Source organism: Cherax quadricarinatus, chromosome 50, assembly GCF_038502225.1.
Source record: "Cherax quadricarinatus isolate ZL_2023a chromosome 50, ASM3850222v1, whole genome shotgun sequence".
Classification (NCBI taxonomy): Eukaryota; Metazoa; Arthropoda; class Malacostraca; order Decapoda; family Parastacidae; genus Cherax; species Cherax quadricarinatus.
This window is the reverse complement of record NC_091341.1, coordinates 143,178-169,211: the sequence shown is the minus strand read 5'-3', so window position 1 is coordinate 169,211 and position 26,034 is coordinate 143,178. Positions and strand designations below refer to the sequence as shown.

Here is a 26,034-nt window from a genome sequence, read left to right as displayed (position 1 = left end):
ATCATCATTGGCTTGGCATCTCTCGTTTTGAACGTTCTCATTATCCATCCTATCATTTTCTTTGCACGTGCGATCGTGGCACTGTTGTGATCCTTGAAAGTGAGATCCTCAGACATTACTACTCCCAGGTCCCTTACATTATTTTTCCGCTCTATTGTATGGCCAGAGTCTGTAGTATACTCTGTTCTAGTTATTATCTCCTCCAGTTTTCCATAACGGAGTAGTTGGAATTTGTCCTCATTGAACATCATATTGTTTACCGTTGCCCACTGGAAAACTTTGTTTATATCTTCTTGGAGGTTAACCGCGTCCTCAGCAGATGACAGCCTCATGCAGATCCTAGTATCATCTGCAAAGGATGATATGGTGCTGTGATGTATATCTCTGTCTATGTCTGATTGTTAGGTAAGACACATACACAGCAGTTAGGTATCTTTATTTCGAAATGTTTCGCCTACACAGTAGGCTTCTTCGGTCGAGTACAGAAAGGTTGATAGAAGCAGAAGATACTTGAAGACGATGTAATCAGTCCATCACCCTTGAAGTTTTGAGGTGGTCAGTCCCTCAGTCTGGAGAAGAGTATTGTCCCATAGTCTGAAACAATATAGAGTTGAAGTGACAGGATGGAGCCTTATATAACGCCAGGAGGTGAGATGTAGGCCACTAGCAGAGGTGAGAATGTTGTCGTTGGAAGGTCAGGTCCCTCTCAAATCCAGCCATTCTCACTAGTAGAAGTTAATAAAGTTGATTTCAGGTCTGTACCAAGATACCCAAGAATGTTCACTGTCTGATGTGAGGATAAGGAATAAGATGGGGGCGAGTACTGTGCCTTGTGGAACAGAGCTCTTCACTATGGCAGCCTCCGATTTAACTCTGTGTTCGATTTGTTAGGAAGTTGAAGATCCATCTCCCCACTTTCCCAGTTATTCCTTTAGCACGTATTTTATGGGCTATTATGCCATGATCTCATTTGTCAAATGCTTTTGCAAAGTCTGTGTATATTACATCTGCATTCTGATTTTCTTCCAGTGCATCCAAGGCCATATCATAGTGATCCAGTAGTTGTGAGAGGCAGGAGCGGCCTGCCCTGAACCCATGTTGCCCTGGATTGTGCAGATTTTGGGAATCCAGGTGATTTGCAATCCTGCTTCTTAGCACTCTTTCGAAGATTTTTATGATGTGGGACGTCAGAGCTATTGGTCTATAGTTCTTAGCTAATGCTTTGCTGCCACCTTTATGGAGTGGGGCTATATCTGTTGTTTTAAGTGACTGTGGAATTTCACCCATGTCCAAGCTCCTCCTCCATAGTGTACTTAGGGCATGCGAGAGGGGTTTCTTGCAGTTCTTAATGAAAACAGAGTTCCACGAGTCTGGGCCCGGGGCTGAGTACATGGGCATGTTGTCAATGGCTTTTTCGAAATCTATCAGAGTTAGGGTAATGTCGGAAATCTGGCATACATTTATGGAGTTTTGAGGCTCATTCATAAAGAAATCATTTGGGTCGTCGATCCTCAAACCGATTAGTGGTTCACTAAACACAGAGTCGTACTGGGATTTCAATATTTCACTCATTTCCTTGTTGTCATCTGTGTAAGTCCCATCCTGTCTGAGTAAGGGCCCGATACTAGATGTGGTATTTGCCTTGTTTTTGGCATATGAAAAGAAATATTTTGAATTTCTTTCAATTTCACTAATAGCTTTAAGTTCCTCCTGTCTCTCCTGGTTCCTGTAAGAGTCATTTAACTTAAGTTCGATAGTTTCCACTTCCCTGGTCAGCGCCGCCTTTCACGTATAAGATATTCTAGCACTCCTGAGGAGCTCAGTGACTCTTCGTCGTCTTCTGTAGAGGGAGCGTCTTTCTCTCTCCAGTTTACTCCTGCTCTTCTTCTTTCTTAGGGGAATATGCGTAGAACATGCTTCAGCTGCCAGGAAATTGATCCTTTCAAGGCACTGGTTTGGATCCATATCATTTAAGATATCTTCCCAACATGTTTCGTTTAGGACATGGTTTACCTGGTCCCAGTTGATGTTCTTGTTGTTGAAGTTGTATTTTGTGAACACACCTTCACAGGTACATGCATTCTGCTGATCAGGATCCCTATGCATGTACGTCTGGACTTCGATTAGGTTGTGATCGGAATTAGTTGTTTTTGATATTCTTGCAAAAATCTTTATTACTTATCTTGCAAAAATCTTTTGCAACATAAGTAATAAAAATTCATGTCATCCTTGTAAAAAGACCTGGAGAGATGGAGCAAATGAAGTAAGAGATAGATGATGGCATTTAACGTAGAGAAATACCACATAGATTACCATACTAAAAATAAGAGAATGTGTAAAAGTTTATTTTTTTTATTATCACACCGGCCTATTCCCACCAAGGCAGGGTGGCCCGAAAAAGAAAAACTTTCACCATCATTCACTCCATTACTGTCTTGCCAGAAGGGTGCTTTACACTACAGTTTTTAAACTGCAACATTAACACCCCTCCTTCAGAATGCAGGCACTGTACTTCCCATCTCCAGGACTCAAGTCCGGCCTGCCGGTTTCCCTGAACCCCTTCATAAATGTTACTTTGCTCACACCCCAACAGCACGTCAAGTATTAAAAACCATTCGTCTCCATTCACTCCTATAAAACACGCTCACGCATGCCTGCTGGAAGTCCAAGCCCCTCGCACACAAAACCTCCTTTACCCCCTCCCTCCAACCTTTCCTAGGCCAGCCCCTACCCCGCCTTCCTTCCACTATAGACTGATACACTCTTGAAGTCATTCTGTTTCGCTCCATTCTCTCTACATGTCCGAACCACCTCAACAACCCTTCCTCAGCCCTCTGGACAACAGTTTTGGTAATCCCGCACCTCCTCCTAACTTCCAAACTACGAATTCTCTGCATTATATTCACACCACACATTGCCCTCAGACATGACATCTCCACTGCCTCCAGCCTTCTCCTCGCTGCAACATTTATCACCCATGCTTCACACTCATATAAGAGTGTTGGTAAAACTATACTCTCATACATTCCCCTCTTTGCCTCCAAGGACAAAGTTCTTTGTCTCCACAGACTCCTAAGTGCTCCACTCACCCTTTTCCCCTCATCAATTCTATGATTCACCTCATCCTTCATAGACCCATCCGCTGACACGTCCACTCCCAAATATCTGAATACATTCACCTCCTCCATACTCTCTCCCTCCAATCTGATATCCAATCTTTCATCACCTAATATTTTTGTTATCCTCATAACCTTACTCTTTCCTGTATTCACTTTTAATTTTCTTCTTTTGCACACCCTACCAAATTCATCCACCAATCTCTGCAACTTCTCTTCAGAATCTCCCAAGAGCACAGTGTCATCAGCAAAGAGCAACTGTGACAACTCCCACTTTATGTGTGATTCTTTATCTTTTAACTCCACGCCTCTTGTCAAAACCCTCGCATTTACTTCTCTTACAACCCCATCAATAAATATATTAAACAACCACGGTGACATCACACATCCTTGTCTAAGGCCTACTTTTACTGGGAAATAATTTCCCTCTTTCCTATGTACTCTAACTTGAGCCTCACTATCCTCGTAAAAACTCTTCACTGCTTTCAGTAACCTACCTCCTACACCATACACCTGCAACATCTGCCACATTGCCCCCCTATCCACCCTGTCATATGCCTTTTCCAAATCCATAAATGCCACAAAGACCTCTTTAGCCTTATCTAAATACTGTTCACTTATATGTTTCACTGTAAACACCTGGTCCACACACCCCCTACCTTTCCTAAAGCCTCCTTGTTCATCTGCTATCCTATTCTCCGTCTTACTTTTAATTCTTTCAATAATAACTCTACCATACACTTTACCAGGTATACTCAACAGACTTATCCCCCTATAATTTTTGCACTCTCTTTTGTCCCCTTTGCCTTTATACAAAGGAACTATGCATGCTCTCTGCCAATCCCTAGGTACCTTACCCTCTTCCATACATTTATTAAATAATTGCACCAACCACTCCAAAACTATATCCCCACCTGCTTTTAACATTTCTATCTTTATCCCATCAATCCCGGCTGCCTTACCCCCTTTCATTTTACCTACTGCCTCACGAACTTCCCCCACACTCACAACTGGCTCTTCCTCACTCCTACAAGATGTTATTCCTCCTTGCCCTATACACGAAATCACAGCTTCCCTATCTTCATCAACATTTAATAATTCCTCAAAATATTCCCTCCATCTTCCCAATACCTCTAACTCTCCATTTAATAACTCTCCTCTCCTATTTTTAACTGACAAATCCATTTGTTCTCTAGGCTTCCTTAACTTGTTAATCTCACTCCAAAACTTTTTCTTATTTTCAACAAAATTTGTTGATAACATCTCACCCACTCTCTCATTTGCTCTCTTTTTACATTGCTTCACCACTCTCTTAACCTCTCTCTTTTTCTCCATATACTCTTCCCTCCTTGCATCACTTCTACTTTGTAAAAACTTCTCATATGCTAACTTTTTCTCCCTTACTACTCTCTTTACATCATCGTTCCACCAATCGCTCCTCTTCCCTCCCGCACCCACTTTCCTGTAACCACAAACTTCTGCTGAACACTCTAACACTACATTTTTAAACCTACCCCATACCTCTTCGACCCCATTGCCTATGCTCTCATTAGCCCATCTATCCTCCAATAGCTGTTTATATCTTTCCCTAACTGCCTCCTCTTTTAGTTTATAAACCTTCACCTTTCTCTTCCCTGATGCTTCTATTCTCCTTGTATCCCATCTACCTTTTACTCTCAGTGTAGCTACAACTAGAAAGTGATCTGATATATCTGTGGCCCCTCTATAAACATGTACATCCTGAAGTCTACTCAACAGTCTTTTATCTACCAATACATAATCCAACAAACTACTGTCATTTCGCCCTGCATCATATCTTGTATACTTATTTATTCTCTTAAAATATGTATTACCTATAACTAAACCCCTTTCTATACAAAGTTCAATCAAAGGGCTCCCATTATCATTTACACCTGGCACCCCAAAGTTACCTACTCTAAAAGTTTCTCCTACTTTAGCATTCAGGTCCCCTACCACAATTACTCTCTCACTTGGTTCAAAGGCTCCTATACATTCACTTAACATCTCCCAAAATCTCTCTCTCTCCTCTGCATTCCTCTCTTCTCCAGGTGCATACACGCTTATTATGACCAACTTCTCGCATCCAACCTTTACTTTAATCCACATAATTCTTGCATTTACACATTCATATTCTCTTTCCTCCTTCCATAACTGATCATTCAACATTACTGCTACCCCTTCCTTTGCTCTAACTCTCTCAGATACTCCAGATTTAATCCCATTTATTTCCCCCCACCGAAACTCCCCTACCCCCTTCAGCTTTGTTTCGCTTAGGGCCAGGACATCCAACTTCTTTTCATTCATAACATCAGCAATCATCTGTTTCTTGTCATCTGCACTACATCCATGTACATTCAAGCATCCCAGTTTTATAAAGTTTTTCTTCTTCTTTTTTTTAGTAAATGTCTACAGGAGAAGGGGTTACTAGCCCATTGCTCCCGGCATTTTAGTCGCCTCATACGACACGCATGGCTTACGGAGGAAAGATTCTTTTCCACTTCCCCATGGACAATAGAAGAAATAAAGAAGAACAAGAGCTATGTAGAAAAAGGAGAAAAACCTAGATGTATGTATATATATATGCATGTGCATGTCTGTGAAGTGTGACCAAAGTGTAAGTTGGAGTAGCAAGATATCCCTGTTATCTAGCGTGTTTATGAGACAGAAAAAGACACCAGCAATCCTACCAACATGCAAAACAGTTACAGGTTTCTGTTTCACAGTCATCTGGCAGGACGGTAGTATTTCCCTGGGTGGTTGCTGTCTACCAACCTACTACACACTGTAAATTATTTCCAGTAAAAGAACCTGAAACTTGTTTGTAGCTCAGGTGTTTGGAACACCTTAACTTTTCCCATAGATGCCCATGTTATAATCAGTCATGTCAATTTTGTTTCACAATGAAATTAAAAACATACAGTACACAGATGACTCCTTCTCTTTTCCCTTTCCTTCCTCTCCCAGTCTCCAATTTTTTAATGTCACAGTCTCCTAGCCTCTCACTTGTCACTGCTGTGGATGAGGGGAATGAGTGTCTGGCTTGTAGTATGGGAGGGTTGTTGTGGGGGTGGGATGCGATGTGAGAACAATGCAAGTGAACTTTGAATGTGTACTGAACACAGCTGACCACTGCTGAAGAGACCAACATAGTCAACAGTTGTTGACGAATCTCTACCAAACAAATACGAGCCCACCAACGATGCATAACATGAACATACAAAATATGTCAGTGCTTGTGAAAAAAATAATGGAAAAAACTAATACTGCACAGTATTAATGATTCAGTTTTAACATTATTGTAATTATTAAATTTATAATTCTTGATCAGTTTCTACCGAACATCTATGAGCTCTCCACATATGTATAAAATGAACATATTATATACAGAATATGAATACAGTGTATTGAATATGCTGATGAAAAATAATGGAGAAAATGTTCTTGAAAATTACTTGTTTGATTTTTTTGAATGTTCATCTCTAGAACAATGTCAGCAAGAGATTTTATTGGTTCCAGGTAAGTGCAGATGTTCTTAAATGTAGATGTATGAAACTCTGACATTCAGGAGTCGGGGTTCTATTGTACCCTATTTGGGAATACTAGAGCTACAAAGGACTGTGAATATTAATTGAACATATTTACCAGAAGATATCAGAAACACTTCTGAGACAAATGAAGAAGTCTTCAAGAGGAAACTGGACAAGTATCTTCACCATGTGTCAGATAAACCAGTTTGTGATGGATATTTGGGCCAGTAGGCTGCCGGCAACAACACCCTGGTTGACCAGGCAAGCACCACACAAGCCTGACCCAAAGCTGGGCTCCAGGAATAGAAAAACTCTTGAAACTCATGAAAGGTATACATTTTTATATTGTGGTAGGAACAGTTCATAGCAAACCAACAAACTGTGCATAAATGAAAATTGAAAGGCATTTTCATTGTGTCCTATACTGCTATGAAGGCATGACCTTATAACTGCTCATCACGAACCAAAATGCTTTTTTATTTTCAATTTTTTGCTTCCAGTTTCTGCATTTGTGGTGAATATCAAATGATAAAATTAAAAATATATTAACATTTTAATTAGAATTCAGGAGGAAATACATAGGTCATTTATTAACCCTTTGAGGGTTTTCGTCGTACTAGTACGTCTTACGCGTAGGGGTTTTTGACGTACTAGTACTCATAAATTCTAGCGACCTCAAATCTAGTGGGAGAAAGCTGGTAGGCCTTCATATGAAAGAATGGGTCTATGTGGTCAGTGTGCACAGTCTAAAAAAAATCCTGCAGCACACAGTGCATAATGAGAAAAAAATAACTTTTTCCATTTTTTTTAATAAATCAGCGACTTTGCAGTGTATTTTCGTATGGTATTTATTGTTGTATTCTAGTTTTCTTGGTCTCATTTTATAGAATGGAAGACATATTACTGAAATTGAGATGATTTTGACTGGTTTTACAATGAAAGGTGCCTTGAAATTGAGCTCAAAATAGCAGAAATGTTCGATTTTTACCAAACTTCAAAAGTAAACAAATCGTGCCAAGCGTGCAATACACGTCAACTGGTGAGTCTAATATTCTTTCACAAGTGCACCAATAATATTTATACCATTTTTTACACTAATGCAGTAGTCTGCATAACAGTAAATCTTATATTTTTTGTGAGAATAAAAATTCAAAGTGGAAATCAAAAGAATATAAGAGGGGCCTTGAGACGTGACTAATGACTAGAGGAAATGTCATTTTAGTGCCAGGAATGTCTTTCTTGTTTATTCTGGACCCTATTCCGAAATTGGCATCTTTTGAAATTTGTGTGAAATTGGCAAAATTGCTAAATTCTGACCACTGTACTGGATAGTTGAATTTATAAATGGGTGGTTTCTTGCACCCATTCGATAGAAAAAATGGAGTTCTAGCGAAATATTCATGTTTTTTGTCGACTAGTACAGTGAAATTGGCCGAAAATGGAGCTCAAAGTGGGCAAAATCGCCGATCCGTAAACATCGCCGAGACCGCTAACTTTGCGAGAGCATAATTCCGTAAGTTTTGTATCAAATTTCAAACTTTTGGTGTCGTTATGATCGGGAAAAGATTCTCTATCTTTTTATAAGAGAAAATAATTTTTTTTTTTTTTTAAATTTGGCCGACCCTGAGAACGAGTTTCGGAGAGGGCCTGTCGACCCTCAAAGGGTTAAAGGCTGTTGTATACGTGTTTTAGTATGTGGGAAAAAGGAGATTTTGAAATAAAATAATTTTCTAATAATAAAAGTGACACTAATGGCTCAAGATGTAATTTCATCTTCTATTTGTGTTAGTTGAAAATAACTTGTTTTTCAAGAATAAGGAGTATGCTTAAATCAATAGAAATGTCAGTGATTGTTTTGGGTTTAAGCTGGGACTGGAAGAGGACTTGTAAAGTAGGCAGGTTTTAACTGGTAATTTAAGTAAAGGTATGATTTAAAGAAAAAAAATACTGTAGAGTACATCACTTATTTTGCACCTTTTAAATTTATGCCTTTTGGCATGATTTAATTTTTCATAATAAATATCACTGATTTATATTTTTTACCCATCATCACAGATACTTCATCAGAAGATGAGGATTCCTCGAGCTCTTCGGCGAGAAGACCAAATAAACAGTCCCGCTTGAGCATAGATTTGAAGAGCAAAGATCTTTCTGATAACGAAGATGGAGGTGGTGGGTGGGACGTTATTAATGCAAAAGAGCAGACTGATGAGACTGGAGGCGTGGCAAACACCAACACCAATTACAGTGTCTTTGCCCAACGGATGATGGTAGGCTTGTGATTTGTTCACTGAAGAAAGTTTTCAAGTTGTGATGTTGGTTAATCAAAACATATTACTTGTAAAATTCCACATTTGTATAATGAGAGTTGTTTTTCATATCTGAGAGTTAATGTAGCATGTGGAGTATATTCAGAAAGCATTTTAAGCATTGCTGCTAATCTTTGTAATATTATCTAATATCAGATATTAGATAATATGAAATTCAGAGACCAGCTGCTAAAAAGATTTAAAGCAAACACACAGGATATTGCAGTACTAAATGAATTCCAAAGGGTGAGGAACAGAGTACAGAGACTTATAAAAGGAGCAAAGGCAAAGCACTATTGCTCAAAAATTGAAGAGTATAAGCATAACCCCAGAAAACTCTGACAACAACTAAAACAGCTGGGGTATAGCCATAAGCCAGTAGATAGGTCTAACATAGTACTCACTATCGATAATGAGGTATGCCACGAAACATCTAAGGTGGCAAATTGCTTTAATTCCTACTACACATCTGTTGCATCAACACTAGTAAGTAAACTACCAGTTGCATCAAATACCTTTAACACAGACTGATAAGTTTCAAACTACTATACCAATAAAGGGGTAACCCCAAACAGTTGTCAACTAGTAAGGGTATCTCATGACTTTATTCAAAAAGAACTAAGCAGGTTAAACCCAACTAAGAGCACAGGCCCTGATAACATCCCGTCTAAGTTCCTAAAAGATGGTGCTTCTGAACTGTCAATCCCTATTACTCACATAATAAATCTATCAATCACCACTAATACCGTACCGGAGGGGTTCAAGGAGGCCAGAGTTACTCCTATCTTCAAGAAAAATAGTAGGTCTGATGTCAGCAACTATAGGCCTGTTAGTATACTCAGTATAATATCCAAAATTCTAGAGAGGGCGGTGTACTCTCAAGTAGTTAAGTACCTTAATGACAACAACATTCTCCATAGCTATCAGTTGGGCTTAAGAAGATCTTACTCAACCAACACCTCCCTAATTAATCTGATGGATTACCTGAGAACTGAAATGTCAAAGGGGAACCTCATAGGTATGGTAACCTTAGACCTGCAAAAGGCCTTCGATACTGTCAACCACAATATATTATGTAAGAAACTTCAAGCTATCGGTATAGGTTCTGTAGACTGGTTTAAGTCCTACCTTAGCAACAGGAGACAAATTGTCAAAATCAACAAAACGGAATCAGAACCCCTGCCGATAACATGTGGAGTTCCCCAAGGTAGTATTCTGGGTCCCTTATTATTCTTATGTTATGTCAATGACATGCCTATCAGTGTCAAGTGCAAACTCCTACTGTATGCAGATGACAGTGCCCTGTTAGTGTCAGGTAAAGACCCACAAGATATAGCTAATGTTTTAACACAGGAACTGGAGTCCTGCAGCAAGTGGTTAGTAGACAACAAACTATCATTGCACCTCGGGAAAACTGAAGCCAATCTCTTTGGCACGAAACATAAACTGAAAAGGGTAAATAATTTTAAGGTCCAGTGTAATGGGGAGCCCATCACTTTGGTTTCATCAGTAAAATATCTGGGAATCCCCTTTGACCCATGCATGTCAAGAGAATTGATAGGGAACAGTGTAGTAAAGAAAGCGAATGCCAGACTGAAGTTCCTGTATAGACAAGCACAGTGTCTACCTACTGAGGCTCGCAGGACCCTATGTCTAGCCCTTATACGATGCCATATGGATTACGCTTGCTCTTCATGGTACTCTGCCTTGACTAAAAAAACTGAAAGATAGACTGCAAATCACCCAGAACAAAATCGTAAGATTCATCCTGGGGCTGGGACCAAGAGAACATGTAGGCCAAGATAAGATAAGATAAGATAAGATTTCGTTCGGATTTTTAACCCCGGAGGGTTAGCCACCCAGGATAACCCAAGAAAGTCAGTGCGTCATCGAGGACTGTCTAACTTATTTCCATTGGGGTCCTTAATCTTGTCCCCCAGGATGCGACCCACACCAGTCGACTAACACCCAGGTACCTATTTGCTGCTAGGTGAACAGGACAACAGGTGTAAGGAAACGTGTCGAAATGTTTCCACCCGCCGGGAATCGAACCCTGGCCCTCCGTGTGTGAAGCGGGAGCTTTAGCCACCAGGCCACCGGCACCGGCCACAGCAGTTGGATATGCTGAATGTTGAAGACAGAGTAAAACAACTGAAGCTAAATCATGTTTATAAAATTGCTCACAAACAGTGTCCAGAATATCTTGCTGTCAATTTTGTCAAGGTTGGGAACCAAAGCAATCATAGTACTAGGGGGAGAGAGCACAACTTTGTAGTACCCACAGTCATTGGCCAGGCTTCAAACACCTTTTATTGTACAGCAATAAAGGAATGGAACAGACTGCCCGCACATGTCAAAGCCAGTCATAGCATGAACCAGTTCAAGAAGAGTGCCAAAAGGTGTCTGATGAATGTAGCTACAGAAAGGGAGGGGAATGATTTTCTATTTTTTAGCTAACATACGTGTAAATTTTACCTTATTCCTAGTAATGATCCTCGTATTGTAGATAGTCTTAATGACCCTCATGTAGTAGATAGTCGTTTTAGTATGATAATAAGATGTTATCTTCATTATAGAATAATAAGAAAATATTATAACCTTTATATTATAATAATAATACGGTAAAAGGACCCCAATGGAAATAAGTCACTGTCTGACTTTTTTGGGTTATCCTAGGTTCTCTACACATATGCTGCTATGTATGATAATTCTATGTAACTGTATCTGTGTATACCTGAATAAACTTACTTACTTACTTATGACCTAGTGAGTCCTTAACCCTTTCTCTGTCACGACCCCAGAGATTAAAAATGCTGATGGTGTTGTGATTTTTAAAAAAAAATATACATATAATTTTTTCTTTTGAAATAATAGAGAATCTTTTACGAAAAGTAATGACACCAAAAATACAAAATTTGATACAAAACTTATGGAATTATGCTGGTACAAAATTGGAAGTCTGGGTGAAATTTATGCATTTGCAATTATGCCCACTTTGAGTCCTATTTTAAGCCAATTCCACTGCTTAAAATAAGACCAAATTCTTTGTTATTTTGCTAGCATGCTTTCTGTTCTATTAACTGAGTACAAGAAATTTCCCATTCAGCTATCAGAACTACCCTATAAAATACAGCCTCTCCTCACTTAATGATGGAGTTCCATTCCTAAGACCATGTCAGTAAATGAATTCATCGCGAAACAAGGAGCATACTATAATGGTAATGGGTTTGTGTCGACCATTTTTTATATTGTTTTAAAGTCCCCTTTGCATCATTTATAACATTTTTTGTATATTTTTCAATGTTTATACATTAGTGTACTGTATACTGTAATAAACAGAATAGAGGAAATCAGCCCTAATATACATTAATTAGGTATGCATGCTGGTTAGAGAGCCTGTTGTAAGTTCGAGTCGTTGGTAAGCGAGTATGTCACTAAGTGAGGAGAAGCTATACACAGAAGTCAATAATTTGGCCAGTTCTACACAAAATTCAACAAATTCCAATTTAAAAATAGAGTAAAAAATAAGACAATGAGAAATTGGTGTACATTATACTGAATGGGCATAGTGGAGTCTTGAGAAAATGTAGCAAATCAAGAAGTGATGTTTTTATGTGATTGTCATTTTTTCCACCCTTTATGGGCTGGAAAAATGGATTATGAGTATCACAAAGATAATCCTTTTCTTTTAACTTTTCAGAAAAATATGGGTTATGAGGAAGGTAAAGGACTGGGCAAGTATGGCCAAGGTCTTGTAGATCCAGTAGAGGCAAGCAGACAGAGAGGACGCAGAGGTCTGGGTCTTCGACTTGAAGGTCTTGAGGCCTCTACCAACTTAAACTGGGACGGCAAACAGGAGGTAAATGCTATACCTAGAACAGCCTTAATTCTGTACCTATTAAGAAATACTTTGTACAGTGATCCCTGGCACAGCAAACATCTACTTTACATAATTTCAGATAATGAAAAAAAAGACTAGTATACTCCTCTTAACAACCTGCTCCTGCATTTTTAACAGCCAAATTTACTGGCTACAGACTTTTTCCTTTAATTAGCAACTGTTTTCTTGAATAACAACTAAATTGGTGTAACCAACAATTGAAAACACAGAGTTTTCCTAGTGTCCCCAATTAGAGACCACTTCCTCGAACAACAGTTGGGTGGGCATTACCAATAAACAAATATGTAAGGTAAGCACAGCAATTGCTAGAATGGTGGCTTACTCATGAGACACAGTAGACTCACTTCTCGCCACTTGTGAGAATTGACGTGAGCCAGCCCATGTTTGCCTGATAGTGTCTGGTCTCTGATGCTCCTTCAGGCTTCTCTAGTGCTTTCACTAAACTTCACATTTGACAACGTTAGTGCTACATGACTAGCAGGTGCTCAGGGTGATAGTGCTGCAAAAGCCATGCGGAAGTGCATTACTCAGGACACTAAACTGGACACTTCGCAGCATGTGGATGCTGGTGAGAAGCTTTTGTGGCTTAACTAAAGGGTTTCAGATTATTGAAGGATTATTGATCACAACATTCAGATTATTGATTGTACCTTGACCTTTGATATTACAATGAGCAATGCTTTGTAGTGCTTCAGAAATTTGTGTATAGAGAAACCACTTCAAGCCAGACAGCCATCAGTCAAAAGTTGCTTAGGAGTGTTAGTCCCTCTACATCCGGTACACAATTGTTTTATTTTCAGTGTTCGTTTATGGTATTATGGACTCATGAAACTGGAAAGAGGGAGGGCATAACACCACTATGCCCTTAGTAATCAATTGATTTAGGTCTGGTGAGTACATATTTTTTAAATTACAGCTTTTAAGAAATAAAAGAATTTAGATATAGAAAATTATCCTGGTCCACATATCAAGTTACAGCATCAGCTTTTGTGGGAAAATTAGACTCACTTAACTTAATTTTCCCTTATCAAACCATTCTTACAGTTCCTATATAGGTCGCTAAGCAAGGGATCACCATACAAGTAAAATTTAAACAAAAAGACCAGGGTAGAGATCTCTCTAGGTCAAGATGTTCTGCCTTGTTGTTGTATGAATACAGTTGTTTGTATGTAAACATACACACACACACACACACACATGTGTGTGTTAATTAATTAATTATGGGATGACTACTGTCAGGTAGGCAGTCAGGTAAATTTAATAACAAAAAAATGTTAGGTTGAATTTACCTTAATTATAGGGCAAACCTGATGGGAGTCAGATTTAAGCAATTAGGTGCTCCTTTTTGATGAGTAAAAGTACAGTATATTTAACCCCTTCAGGGTCCAAGGCCCAAATCTGAAGTGGTGCCCCAGTGTCCAAGAATTTAAAAAAAAAAAAATTTTTATTTTTTCTTATGAAATGGTAGAGAATCTTTTTGTGAAGGTAATAAATTAAAAAGTACGAAATTTGATGGAAAATTGACGAAATTATGCTCTTGCGAATTTTGATATGTCAGCGATATTTACGAATCGGTGATTTTGCCGACTTTGACTCCCATTTTAGGCCAATTACATTATTCCAGTCAACCAAATTCTTAGCTATTTCACTAGTATTACTTCTATTCTATCGATTGAGCACAAGAAATCGCCAAGTCAACTGTTTCAACTACAAATTAAAGTGATCAGAAATTATTAATTTGGCCAATTTAACACAAAGTTCAAAATATTCCAATTTCAAAATAGGGTCCAGAATAAACAATGTAGGTATTCCTGGAACTAAACTAACATTTCCTCTGTTCATTAGTTACGTTTTGAGGCTTTACAAATAAATTCCATTTTGATTTTTTATTCACATAATGAATTTTTATTCACACCAAAAAATAGAAGATTTACTGTTATGCAATACTGTAACAATTGTATAAATATCATCACCATATTTGTAAATGCATATTAGACCCACCAGCTGGCGTGTATTAGACATGTGAGGTCGTTTGTTTACTCTTGAATATCGGCAAAAATTTAACATTTCTGCTACTTTGAGCTCAGTTTCAAGCCATTTTCAGTGCTTAAACCAATCAAAATCATCTCTATTTCTGTAATATGTCTTCCATTCTATCAAATGAGACCAAGAAATCGCAAATAGAACTATAAAAAACATAAGAAAAAACACTGCAAAGTCGCTGTTTTAATCGAAAAATCATGATTTCAGTTTTTTTCTCTCATTATACACAGCGTGCTGCAGGATCTGTTTTATGTGGTGCACACATACCACATAGATGTATTCTGTCATATCTAGGCCCAAATGTACCACTCACAGTTTATCAGAGTGAGCTGAGCTCATGACGTAGATCTACGGTTTGGACCCTGAACGTAAAGCCGTAGATCTACGGGACAGACCCTCAAAGGGTTAAGCTCAATAAACTTAAATTTTTTTTCTGAAGAGGGATGCATGAAAATGTTTGTTTTTCAAGGCTCATCATAATGACTAGCACATCTGTGCATACCACTTCAGCAAAAGACCAAAATACAAATGTGAAGGCAGTGCTTGAATGTACAGTATTTGTACATCTGTTTAGTGGGACTTTTTTGGGTTTAGACAGGATGATAATATTGAAGATGAAGGTGGGTGCTGTGATAAAAATTAAAATATTATTTGTAAGGTTAATTTGGTATAATGATATTTTACTTTGTTATTTTTAGCATGTTGAAGTTGAAGAAGAAATTTCATGGCTGCCACACTGCACTAATGCACCTCCAGATTATGACACACTTTTATCGTGGTCCAGAGATGACAAGAAGAAGCTCGATATTTCTGATGAAACTAACTTCTGTGACCCCAAAATTCTTGAGGGTATACTCAATGCAAAAGTATGTGTAAAATGGAATTTTTCTAGTACAGTAACTGATAGTTTAAGGTATGTTCATGTTTTTTCCTAACAAGTTGTTTTGGTTATGAAATACATAATGTCTACAAGTAAAAGCTATAAATGATACATTCTGTATTCCATACCATCTATTTCCACCTGATCAATAATTGGAATGTGTTGCATTAGTCTGCTGGATAGTTTTTAAGAAAATAAACTCTTGTAATTTACATCATATAAAATATTAAAACCTTGCCCCCCCCCCCCCAAAAAAAGAGGACTTTAATTAACAATGTTTAAAAGTGTCGAAAGAGAGAAAACTGGACCTCTATTATCATATCTCCTATACAACGAAGAGAAATTCAAGGATTAAAAAAAAAAAAAGGCACCCATTCACAGGGTAAAAATGCTAGTAGATTGCACTGAATGTGAAATTTGGAAACATATCAAAAAATTAATCTGTTACAAATGTAGCTGACCAGTGTGTAGCCACCCTTTTTCATGGTGGGGAGATTGCAAATTACTATGGGCCTGCCTGGCTGTGGGCTTTCATTCTAGTGAGTTTGTAACTACAAAGACTGACAGAACAAAAGCCCATAACTATAAATTAAGAAAGAAAAGCTGCCAAAAGAGTAGGAAGATATTTTTTTGTTTGCAAACAGTGGAATGCTTTAACCCTTTACACAAATAACCCGCACATGGAAGAGAGGAGCTTACGACGACGTTTCGGTCCGACCTGGACCAATACCAGTCACGGTATTGAGCCTTTTTTTTTTCTTTTCTTTAACCCTTTCACTGTCAAGATCCCTGCTCACAAACTTATTCCCAGTGTTGAAGAATTTAAAAAAAAAAAAAATTCTTATGAAATGGTAAGAGAATCTTTTCCTGATGGTAACAACATCAAAAGTATGGCAATACGCTCTTGCAAAGTTTGCGGTCTTGGCGTTATATATGCATCGGTGATTTTGCCCACTTTGAGTCCTATTTTCTTCCAATTCCATTGTTCTAGTTGACCAGACTCGTCACTATTTCGCTAGAACTCCATTTGCTCTATCGATTGAGTACAAGAAACCGCCCATTTACCGATTTAAACCACCCAATAAAGTGGTCAGAAATTGGCAATTTGGCCAATCTCACACAGATTTCAAAAGATGCTAATTTCAAAATAGGGTCCACAATAAACAGTGGAGACATTCCTGGCACTAAAATGACACTTTCTCTGTTCAGTAGTCATGTCTTCAGGCCCCTCTTATATTACTCTTGCTTTTCATTTTGAATTTTTATTCACACAAAAAATAGAAGATTTACTTTTATGCAGACTGCTGCATTATTGTAATACAGTGGACCCCCGGTTTACGATATTATTTCATTCCAGAAGTATGTTCAGGTGTCAGTACTGACCGAATTTGTTCCCATAAGGAATATTGTGAATTAGATTAGGCCATTTCAGACCCCCAAACATACACATACAAACGCACTTACATAAATACACTTACATAATTGGTCGCATTGGGAGCTGATCGTAAACCGGGGGTCCACTGTAATTGTATAAATAATGTCAACCCATTCATGACTGCTTATTAGACTGGCCAGTAGGACACATATTGGCAAAAATTTAACATTTCTGCTATTTTGAGCTCAATTTCAAGGTACTTTTCAACAATGAACTATGTACGATTGCGGTAACAGTGACATGGTCCTCAGACAAATAGAGAAACTAAAACCTAACAAATCCCCAGGTCCTGATGAACTGTTTGCAAGGGTGTTAAAGGAATGTAAAGAGGAACTTAGCATACCTTTGGCTAATCTTTTTAACATATCACTACAAACTGGCATAGTGCCTGATAAGTGGAAAATGGCAAATGCAGTACCTACACCTGCCATCCGACTTACGACCTGCTCGACTTATGACCACTCGACTTACGACAGTGTTTTTTATGCCAAATTTCTGGGAAATAAACAACTATTTGTGTTGTACACAGTGTTTATCCTAAACCTTACAGTATAAAATACAGTACTAACAACATAAAAAGTAAAGTAAAACATGAAATACCAAAATCAAACAATAAAATAAAGTCATTACAAAAATGTTTTGTTGATATTCAGTAGCAAAGTTCGACTTACGACCATTTTGACTTACGACCGGTTCCTCGGAACCGAACTCAGTCGTAAGTCGGATGGTAGGTGTATTTACAAGGCAGGTGACAGGTCCTTGGCTTCAAACTATAGACCAATAAGCCTTACCTCCATAGTGGGAAAATTTATGGAATCAATAATTGCCGAAGCAATTCGTAGCCATCTTGACAGGCACAATTTGATTAATGAATCTCAACACGGTTTTACAAAGGGGCGTTCCTGTCTTACGAATTTACTAACTTTTTTCACTAAGGTGTTTGAGGAGGTAGATCATGGTAATGAATATGATATTGTGTATGTGGACTTCAGTAAGGCTTTCGATAGAGTTCCACACCAGAGGCTATTGAGGAAACTTAAGGCACACGGAATAGGAGGAGAAATTTTTCCCTGGATAGAGGCATGGCTGACAAATAGACAGCAGAGAGTTTGCATAAATGGGGAGAAATCAGAATGGGGGCACGTCACAAGCGGTGTTCCTCAGGGGTCAGTGTTGGGCCCGTTGTTGTTCACAATTTACATAAATGACATAGATGAGGGAATAAATAGCGACATAAGCAAATTTGCTGATGACACCAAAATAGGCCATCCAATTCATTCTAATGAGGACACTAGAGCACTCCAGGATGATTTGAATAGACTGATGCAATGGTCGGAGAAGTGGCAGATGCAGTTTAATATTGACAAATGCAAAGTTCTAAATGTTGGACAATTAAATAACCATGCCACATATAAACTAAATAATGTAGATCTTAATACTACTGATTGTGAAAAGGATTTAGGAGTTCTGGTTAGCAGTAACCTAATACCAAGACAACAGTACATTAGTGTTCACAATAAAGCTAATAGAATTCTTGGCTTCATATCTAGAAGTATAAATAATAGAAGTCCTCAGGTTGTTCTTCAGCTCTATATATCCTTGGTTAGGCCTCATTTAGACTATGCTGCTCAGTTCTGGTCACCGTATTACAGAATGGATATAAATGCTCTGGAAAACATACAGAGGAGGATGACAAAGATGAACCCTTGTATCAGAAATCTTCCCTATGAGGATAGACTGAGGGCCCTGAATCTGCACTCTCTCGAAAGGCGTAGAATTAGGAGGGATATGATCGAGGTGTATAAATGGAAAACAGGAATAAATAAAGGGGATGTAATTAGCGTGCTGAAAATTTCCAGCCAAGACAGGACTCGCAGCAATGGTTTCAAGTTGGAAAAATTCAGATTCAGGAAGGATATAGGAAAGCACTGGTTTGGTAATAGAGTTGTGGATGAGTGGAACAAACTCCCGAGTACAATTATTGAGCCTGAAACGTTGTGTAGTTTTAAAAATAGGTTAGATAAATACATGAGTGGGTGTGGGTGGGTGTGAGTTGGACCTGACTAGCATGTGCTGCTGGGTCTGGTGCAGTGCTCCATCCTTGAGCGGAGGTGACCAGACTGGGTGGGTCATTGGGATATTCCGGGGGGTGGGTCATTGGTTTAATCCAGGGGGGTGGGACATGGACCTGCTCCACATGGGTCAGTAGGCCTGTTGCAGTGTTCCTTCTTTCTTATGTTCTTATGTTGAAACCAATCAAAATCATCTCTATTTCTGTAATATATCTTCCATTCTATCAAATGAGACTAAGACAACGAGAATACAACCATAAATGCCATATGAAAATACACCTTAAGTCAGCGTTTTAAACCAAAAACAATCAGAATTTTTTTTCCTCATCATGCACTGCTTGCTGCAGGATTTTTTTTTTATACTGCTCACACTGACCATGCAGACCCATTCTCTCATATGTAGGTCTACCAGCTTTCTCCTGGACTTAAGTCCGGCTAACCGGTTTCCCCGAATTCCTTCACAAAATATTACCCTGCTCACACTCCAGCAGCTCATCACGTCCCAAAAACCGTTCGTCTCCATTCACTCCTATCTAACATGTTCATGTAGGCTAGCTGGAAATCCAAGCCCCTCACCCACAAAACCTCCTTTACACCCTCCCTCCAACCTTTTTGGGGATGGCCCCCTATCCTGCCTTCTTTCCCCAATAGATTTTTATGCTCTCCAAGTCATTCTACTTTGTTCTGTTCTCTCTAAATGACTAAACCACCTCGACAGCCCCTCTTCAGCCCTCTGACTAATACTTTTAATAACTCCACACCTCCTAATTTCCACCCTACAAATTCTCTGCATAATATTTACACAACACATTGCCCTTACACACGACATCTCCACTGCCTCCAGCCGCCTCCTCGCTGCAGCATGTACAACCCATGCTTCACACCCATATAAGAGTGTTGGTACCACTATACTCTCGTATATTCCCTTTCCCTCCATGGATAACGTTCTTTGTTTCCAAAGATACCTCAATGCACCACTTACCTTTTTCCTTCAGCAATTCTGTGGTTTACCTTATCCTTCATAAACCTATCTGCTGACAAGTCAACTCCCAAATATCTGAAAACCTTCACTTCTTCCATACTCCCTCCTTCCAGTGTAATGTGCAATTTTTCTTTATCTAAATTGTTTGATATCCTCATCACCTTACTCTTATCTACATTCACCTTCAACTTTCTATCTTTACACACCCTCCCAAACTCGTCCACTAACCTTTGCAACTTTTCTTTAGAATTCCCCAAAAGCACAGCATCATCAGCAAAAGGTAACTATGTCAACCCCCATTTTGTATTTGATTTCCCATAATTTAATCCTACCCCTCTCTCCAACACCTTAGCATTTACTTCTTTTACAACCCCATCTATAAATATGTTAAACAACCATGGTGACATTGCACATCCCTGTCTAAGACCTACTTTTACTGGGAAGTAATCTCCCTCTCTCCTACACACCCTAACCTGAGCCTCACTATCTTCATAAAAACTCTTTACAGCATTTAGTAACTTACTACCTATCCCATACACTTGCAACATCTGCCACATTGCTCCCCTATCCACTCTGTCATTTTTTTTTTCCAACAAACCGGCCGTATCCCACCAAGGCAGGGTGGTCCAAAAAGAAAAACAAAAGTTTCTCTTTTTAAATTTAGTAATCTATACAGAAGGGGTTACTAGTCCCTTGCTCCCAACAACTCTGTCATATACCTTTTCTAAATCTATAAATGCAATGAAAACTTCCCTACCTTTGTCTAAATACTGTTCACATATATGCTTCAATGTAAACACCTGATCGACACATCCCCTACCCCTTCTAAAGCCTCCTTGCTCATCTGCAATCCTGCTCTCTGTCTTACCTCTAATTCTTCCAATAATAACCCTACCATTCACTTTACTTGGTATACTCAGTATACCCCATAATTTTTACAATCTTTTGTACCCCTTCCCTTTATGTAAAGGAATTAAACATGCTCTCTGCCAATCTCTAGGTAAGTACTATGTTCACTAAAAACTTTATGATAGAAATATATCTTGAATTTAGCTCTCCACATGCATGTAGAAATAGGTAATTGAAGGTGTGTTAGATGGCATTAAACATGCTCTTGGGTTAATGAATTAGTTTGACCTCAAAATTCTTTCCTTATGTTCTGTGAAGGTTTACACTGTTGGCTTGTAATCTGCTGCAGAGGATGATGTGTTTTTCTAAGTCTTCATTGCAGTTTGTTGTTCATTTATCTAACACACATTCAAGAACGATTTTACAAATAACATCACTAAGTTTACTGTTGAATGCCATAAACTCTTCAGCATTATACAGTGGACCCCCGCATAGCGACCTTAATCCATGCAAGAGGGCTGGCTGTTATGCGAAATGTTCGGTATGCGAATGAATTTTCCCCATAAGAAATAATGGAAATCAAATTAATCCGTGCAAGACACCCAAAAGTATGAAAAAAAAAATTTTTACCACATGAAATGTTAATTTTAATACACACAAACTGAAAAAGGCATGCACAATTACATGACACTTACTTTTATTGAAGATCTGGTGATGATTGATGGGATGGGAGGAGGGGAGAGAGAGTGTTAGTGTTTAGAAGGGGAATCCCCTTCCATTAAGACTTGAGGTGTCGAGTCCTTTTCTGGGGTTACTTCCCTTCTTCTTTTAATGCCACTAGGACCAGCTTCAGAGTCACTGGACTTCTTTCGCACAACATATCTGTCCATAGTGGCCTGTACCTCTCATTCCTTTATGACTTCCTTAACCCTTTCAGGGTCCGTCCCGTAGATCTACGGCTTTATGTTCAGGGTCCAAACCGTAGATCTACGCCATGAGCTCAGCTCACTCTGATAAACTGTGAGTGGTACATTTGGGCCTAGATATGAGAGAATACATCTATGTGGTATGTGTGCACCACATAAAACAGATCCTGCAGCACACTGTGTATAATGAGAGAAAAAAAATTAAATCATGATTTTTCGATTAAAACAGCAACTTTGCAGTGTTTTTTCGTATGTTTTTTATAGTTGTATTTGCGATTTCTTGGTCTCATTTGATAGAATGGAAGACATATTACAGAAATAGAGATGATTTTGATTGGTTTTAGCACTGGAAATGGCTTGAAACTGAGCTCAAAGTAGCAGAAATGTTAAATTTTTGCCGATATTCAAGAGTAAACAAACGACCTCACACGTCTAATACACGTCAGCTGGTGGGTCTAATATACATTCACAAATATGATGATGATATTTATACAATTATTACAGTATTGCATAACAGTAAATCTTCTATTTTTTGGTGTGAATAAAAATTCATTATGTGAATAAAAAATCAAAATGGAATTTATTTGTAAAGCCTCAAAACATAACTAATGAACAGAGGAAATGTTAGTTTAGTGCCAGGAATGCCTACATTGTTCATTCTGGACCCTATTTTGAAATTGGAATATTTTGAACTTTGTGTTAAATTGGCCAAATTAACAATTTCCGATCACTTTATTTTGTAGTTGAAACAGTTGACTTGGCGATTTCTTGTGCTCAATCGATAGAATAGAAGTAATACTAGTGAAATAGCTAAGAATTTGGTTGATTGGAATAATGTAATTGGCCTAAAATGGGAGTCAAAGTCGGCAAAATCGCCGATTCGTAAATATCGCTGACACATCAAAATTTGCGAGAGCATAATTTCGTCAATTTTCCACCAAATTTCGTACTTTTTGTTTTATTACCTTCACAAAAAGATTCTCTACGATTTCATAAGAAAAAATAACAAATTTTTTTTTTGAAAATTCTTGGACACTGGTGCGTGACTCCAGATTTGGGCCTTGGACCCTGAAAGGGTTAAAGTGTTTCACAACATTGTCAGTGTAATAGTCACCAGCACGGCTTGCAATAGCTGTGTGAGGGTGATTTTCATCCATGAAGGTTTGCACTTCAAGCCACTTTGCACAGATTTCCTTAATCTTTGTAGTAGGCAATTTCTTCAATTTCTCTCTCCCCTCCTTCGAACCAGTTTCCTCAGGTCTGGCCTCTTGCTGTTGAAGTTGATCTATCAGCTCATCAGTGGTTAGTTCTTCATTGTCCTCCTCCACCAACTCTTCCACATCATCCCCACTAACCTCCAACCCTAAGGACTTTCCCAATGCCACAATGGATTCCTCAACTGGCATAATCCTCTCAGGGTTAGCCTCAAACCCTTCAAAATCCCTTTTGTCTACACATTCTGGCCACAGTTTCTTCCAAGCAGAGTTCAAGGTCTTCTTAGTCACTCCCTCCCAAGCCTTACCTATAAGGTTTATACAATTGAGGATATTAAAGTGATCTCTCCAAAAGTCTCTTAGAGTCAGTTGAGTTTCTGAGGTCACTACAAAGCACCTTTCAAACAGAGCTTTTGTGTACAGTTTTTTGAAGTTTGCAATAACCTGCTGGTCCATGGGCTGCAGGAGAGGAGTGGTATTAGGAGGCAAAAACTTCACCTTAATGAATTTAATGTCCCCATAAAGTCGCTCTGCCATGTCTGTAGGATGACCAGGGGCATTGTCTAACACCAGGAGGCACTTAAGTTCTAATTTCTTTTCAGTTAGGTAATCTTTCACATTGGGGGCAAATGCATGGTGTAACCAGTCATAGAAAAAGTCCCTAGTGACCCATGCCTTACTGTTTGCCCTCCACAGCACACACAAATTTTCCTTGAGGACATTCTTTTGCCTGAACAGTCTGGGAGTTTCAGAGTGATACACTAATAAAGGCTTCACTTTGCAATCACCAGTAGCATTGGAACACATGAGAAGAGTAAGCCTGTCTTTCATAGGCTTATGTCCTGGGAGTGCCTTTTCCTCCTGAGTAATGTAGGTCCTGCTTGGCATTTTCTTCCAAAACAGGCCTGTTTCATCACAATTAAACACTTGTTCAGGTTTCAGTCCTTCATTGTCTATGTATTCCTTGAATTCCTGCACATATTTTTCAGCCGCTTTGTGGTCCGAACTGGCAGCCTCACCATGCCTTATCACACTATGTATGCCACTACGCTTCTTAAATCTCTCAAACCAACCTTTGCTGGCCTTAAATTCACTCACATCATCACTAGTTGCAGGCATTTTTTTAATTAAATCCTGATGCAACTTCCTAGCCTTTTCGCTTATGATCGCTTGAGAAACGCTATCTCCTGCTAGCTGTTTTTCATTTATCCACACCAATAAGAGTCTCTCAACATCTTCCATCACTTGCGATCTCTGTTTCGAAAACACAGTTAAACCTTTGGCAAGAACAGCTTCCTTGATTGCCTTTCTGTTGCCCACAATAGTAGAGATGGTTGATTTGGGTTTCTTGTACAACCTGACCAGGTCGGCGATACGCACTCCACTTTCATACTTATCAATGATCTCTTTCTTCATCTCTATTGGAATTCTCACCCTTATTGCTGTAGGGTTGGAACTAGAAGCTTTCTTGGGGCCCATGGTCACTTATTTTCCAGATAAAGCACCAAAAACACTGTAATAATACAAAATATTCCGATTGTATGCTTGGATGTTACCGCGGAGGCTGGCTGGTAAACAATGCCACCGGCGGAACATATGAGGCTGGCTCAGGCCGCACACTGGACGCGTCTCGGACGAAGGGCGGTGAGTGGGTTTTTGGGCGGTATGCGAGGCAAAATTTTAGCGATCAAAGCGTCCGGTATGTGGATTGTACGGTATGCAATGCGTACGGTATGCGGGGGTCCACTGTACAGTGGACCCCCGGTTTATGATATTATTTCATTCCAGAAGTATGCTCAGGTGCCAGTACTGACCGAATTTGTTTCCATAAGGAATATTGTGAATTACATTAGTCCATTTCAGACCCCCAAACATACACATACAAATGCACTTACACAAATACACTTACATAATTGGTCGCATTGGGAGCTGATCGTAAACCGGGGGTCCACTGTATTTGGCAGGGTACTATTTAACCATTATGGAGTTCTTCCTAACTCTATGGCAACGTTACAACTGCTGACACTATATGGATGCCTCACTAGGTACCATAAATCACTTGCTGAGTGCCCCTTTTGTGATGCAACAGATCACAGTGATTCTTCTTGCTGATAGTTTCTACCTTGTTGCTTTAAATGTTCAGGAGATCTGTGACCTGTATTCATATTGGAATATGAGCTATACCTTATGAAAGAGAGGGCAGGCATGTCATATGGCCAGACCCTGGTCCAATTTCTGTGACATGGCTGTTTGCTAGCAATTTAGTATTTTTGTGTCAGAATGTACCATGGTCATATTTCACTTCAAGTAGTACCCTCCTTTTTTTTCCAACCAGTACCAAGTGCTCTTTTTGGATAACCTTACCTTTCTTGCTTTTTTTTTTTCTGAATCCTTTACTTCAGCTTTGGACTCCTCCCTGACCCTCTTGTTTGCCTTTAATTTTATGGTAACTGTAGAGATTCATATGAGACTGTCAAGTGTCAAGGGTCATCTGCCACTTTATTGGATGACTGTCCTAAGTGGCCTTTACTCTTTATTTGTTAGCACAATCAGCCCATTTACCTTGTTCTTCCAAATTCTCCCATCTTTAACATTATTTCATAACACCATAATGGTTAAATGCTTTACCTATCTCTCAATCTCCCACCTTTTATTGCCATTTCTTTTTCCAACAGAGATTGAGGTGAATAATAACTTATATTAAAGCCTCTTTCGCCCTGTGGATCTCAACAAGCCACAAATAGTTCCTTAATCACAGT

At 38.9% G+C, this 26,034-nt stretch overlaps 1 protein-coding gene across 3 annotated transcripts in view; it reads left to right on the top strand.

Moving 5' to 3' along the window:
- Nucleotides 1-26,034, top strand: part of Cmtr1 (Cap methyltransferase 1) — a 140,425-nt gene that overhangs the window by 43,185 nt on the left and 71,206 nt on the right. For 2 of the 3 annotated variants that reach the window (XM_053786174.2, XM_053786173.2), the window contains exons 2-4: nucleotides 8,720-8,934; nucleotides 12,674-12,832; nucleotides 15,616-15,783. In XM_053786174.2, the coding sequence (XP_053642149.1) occupies nucleotides 8,720-8,934; nucleotides 12,674-12,832; nucleotides 15,616-15,783 (542 nt within the window). The remainder of the gene's footprint in view (nucleotides 1-8,719; nucleotides 8,935-12,673; nucleotides 12,833-15,615; nucleotides 15,784-26,034) is intronic. The other variant, XM_053786175.2, reaches the window with a different exon arrangement.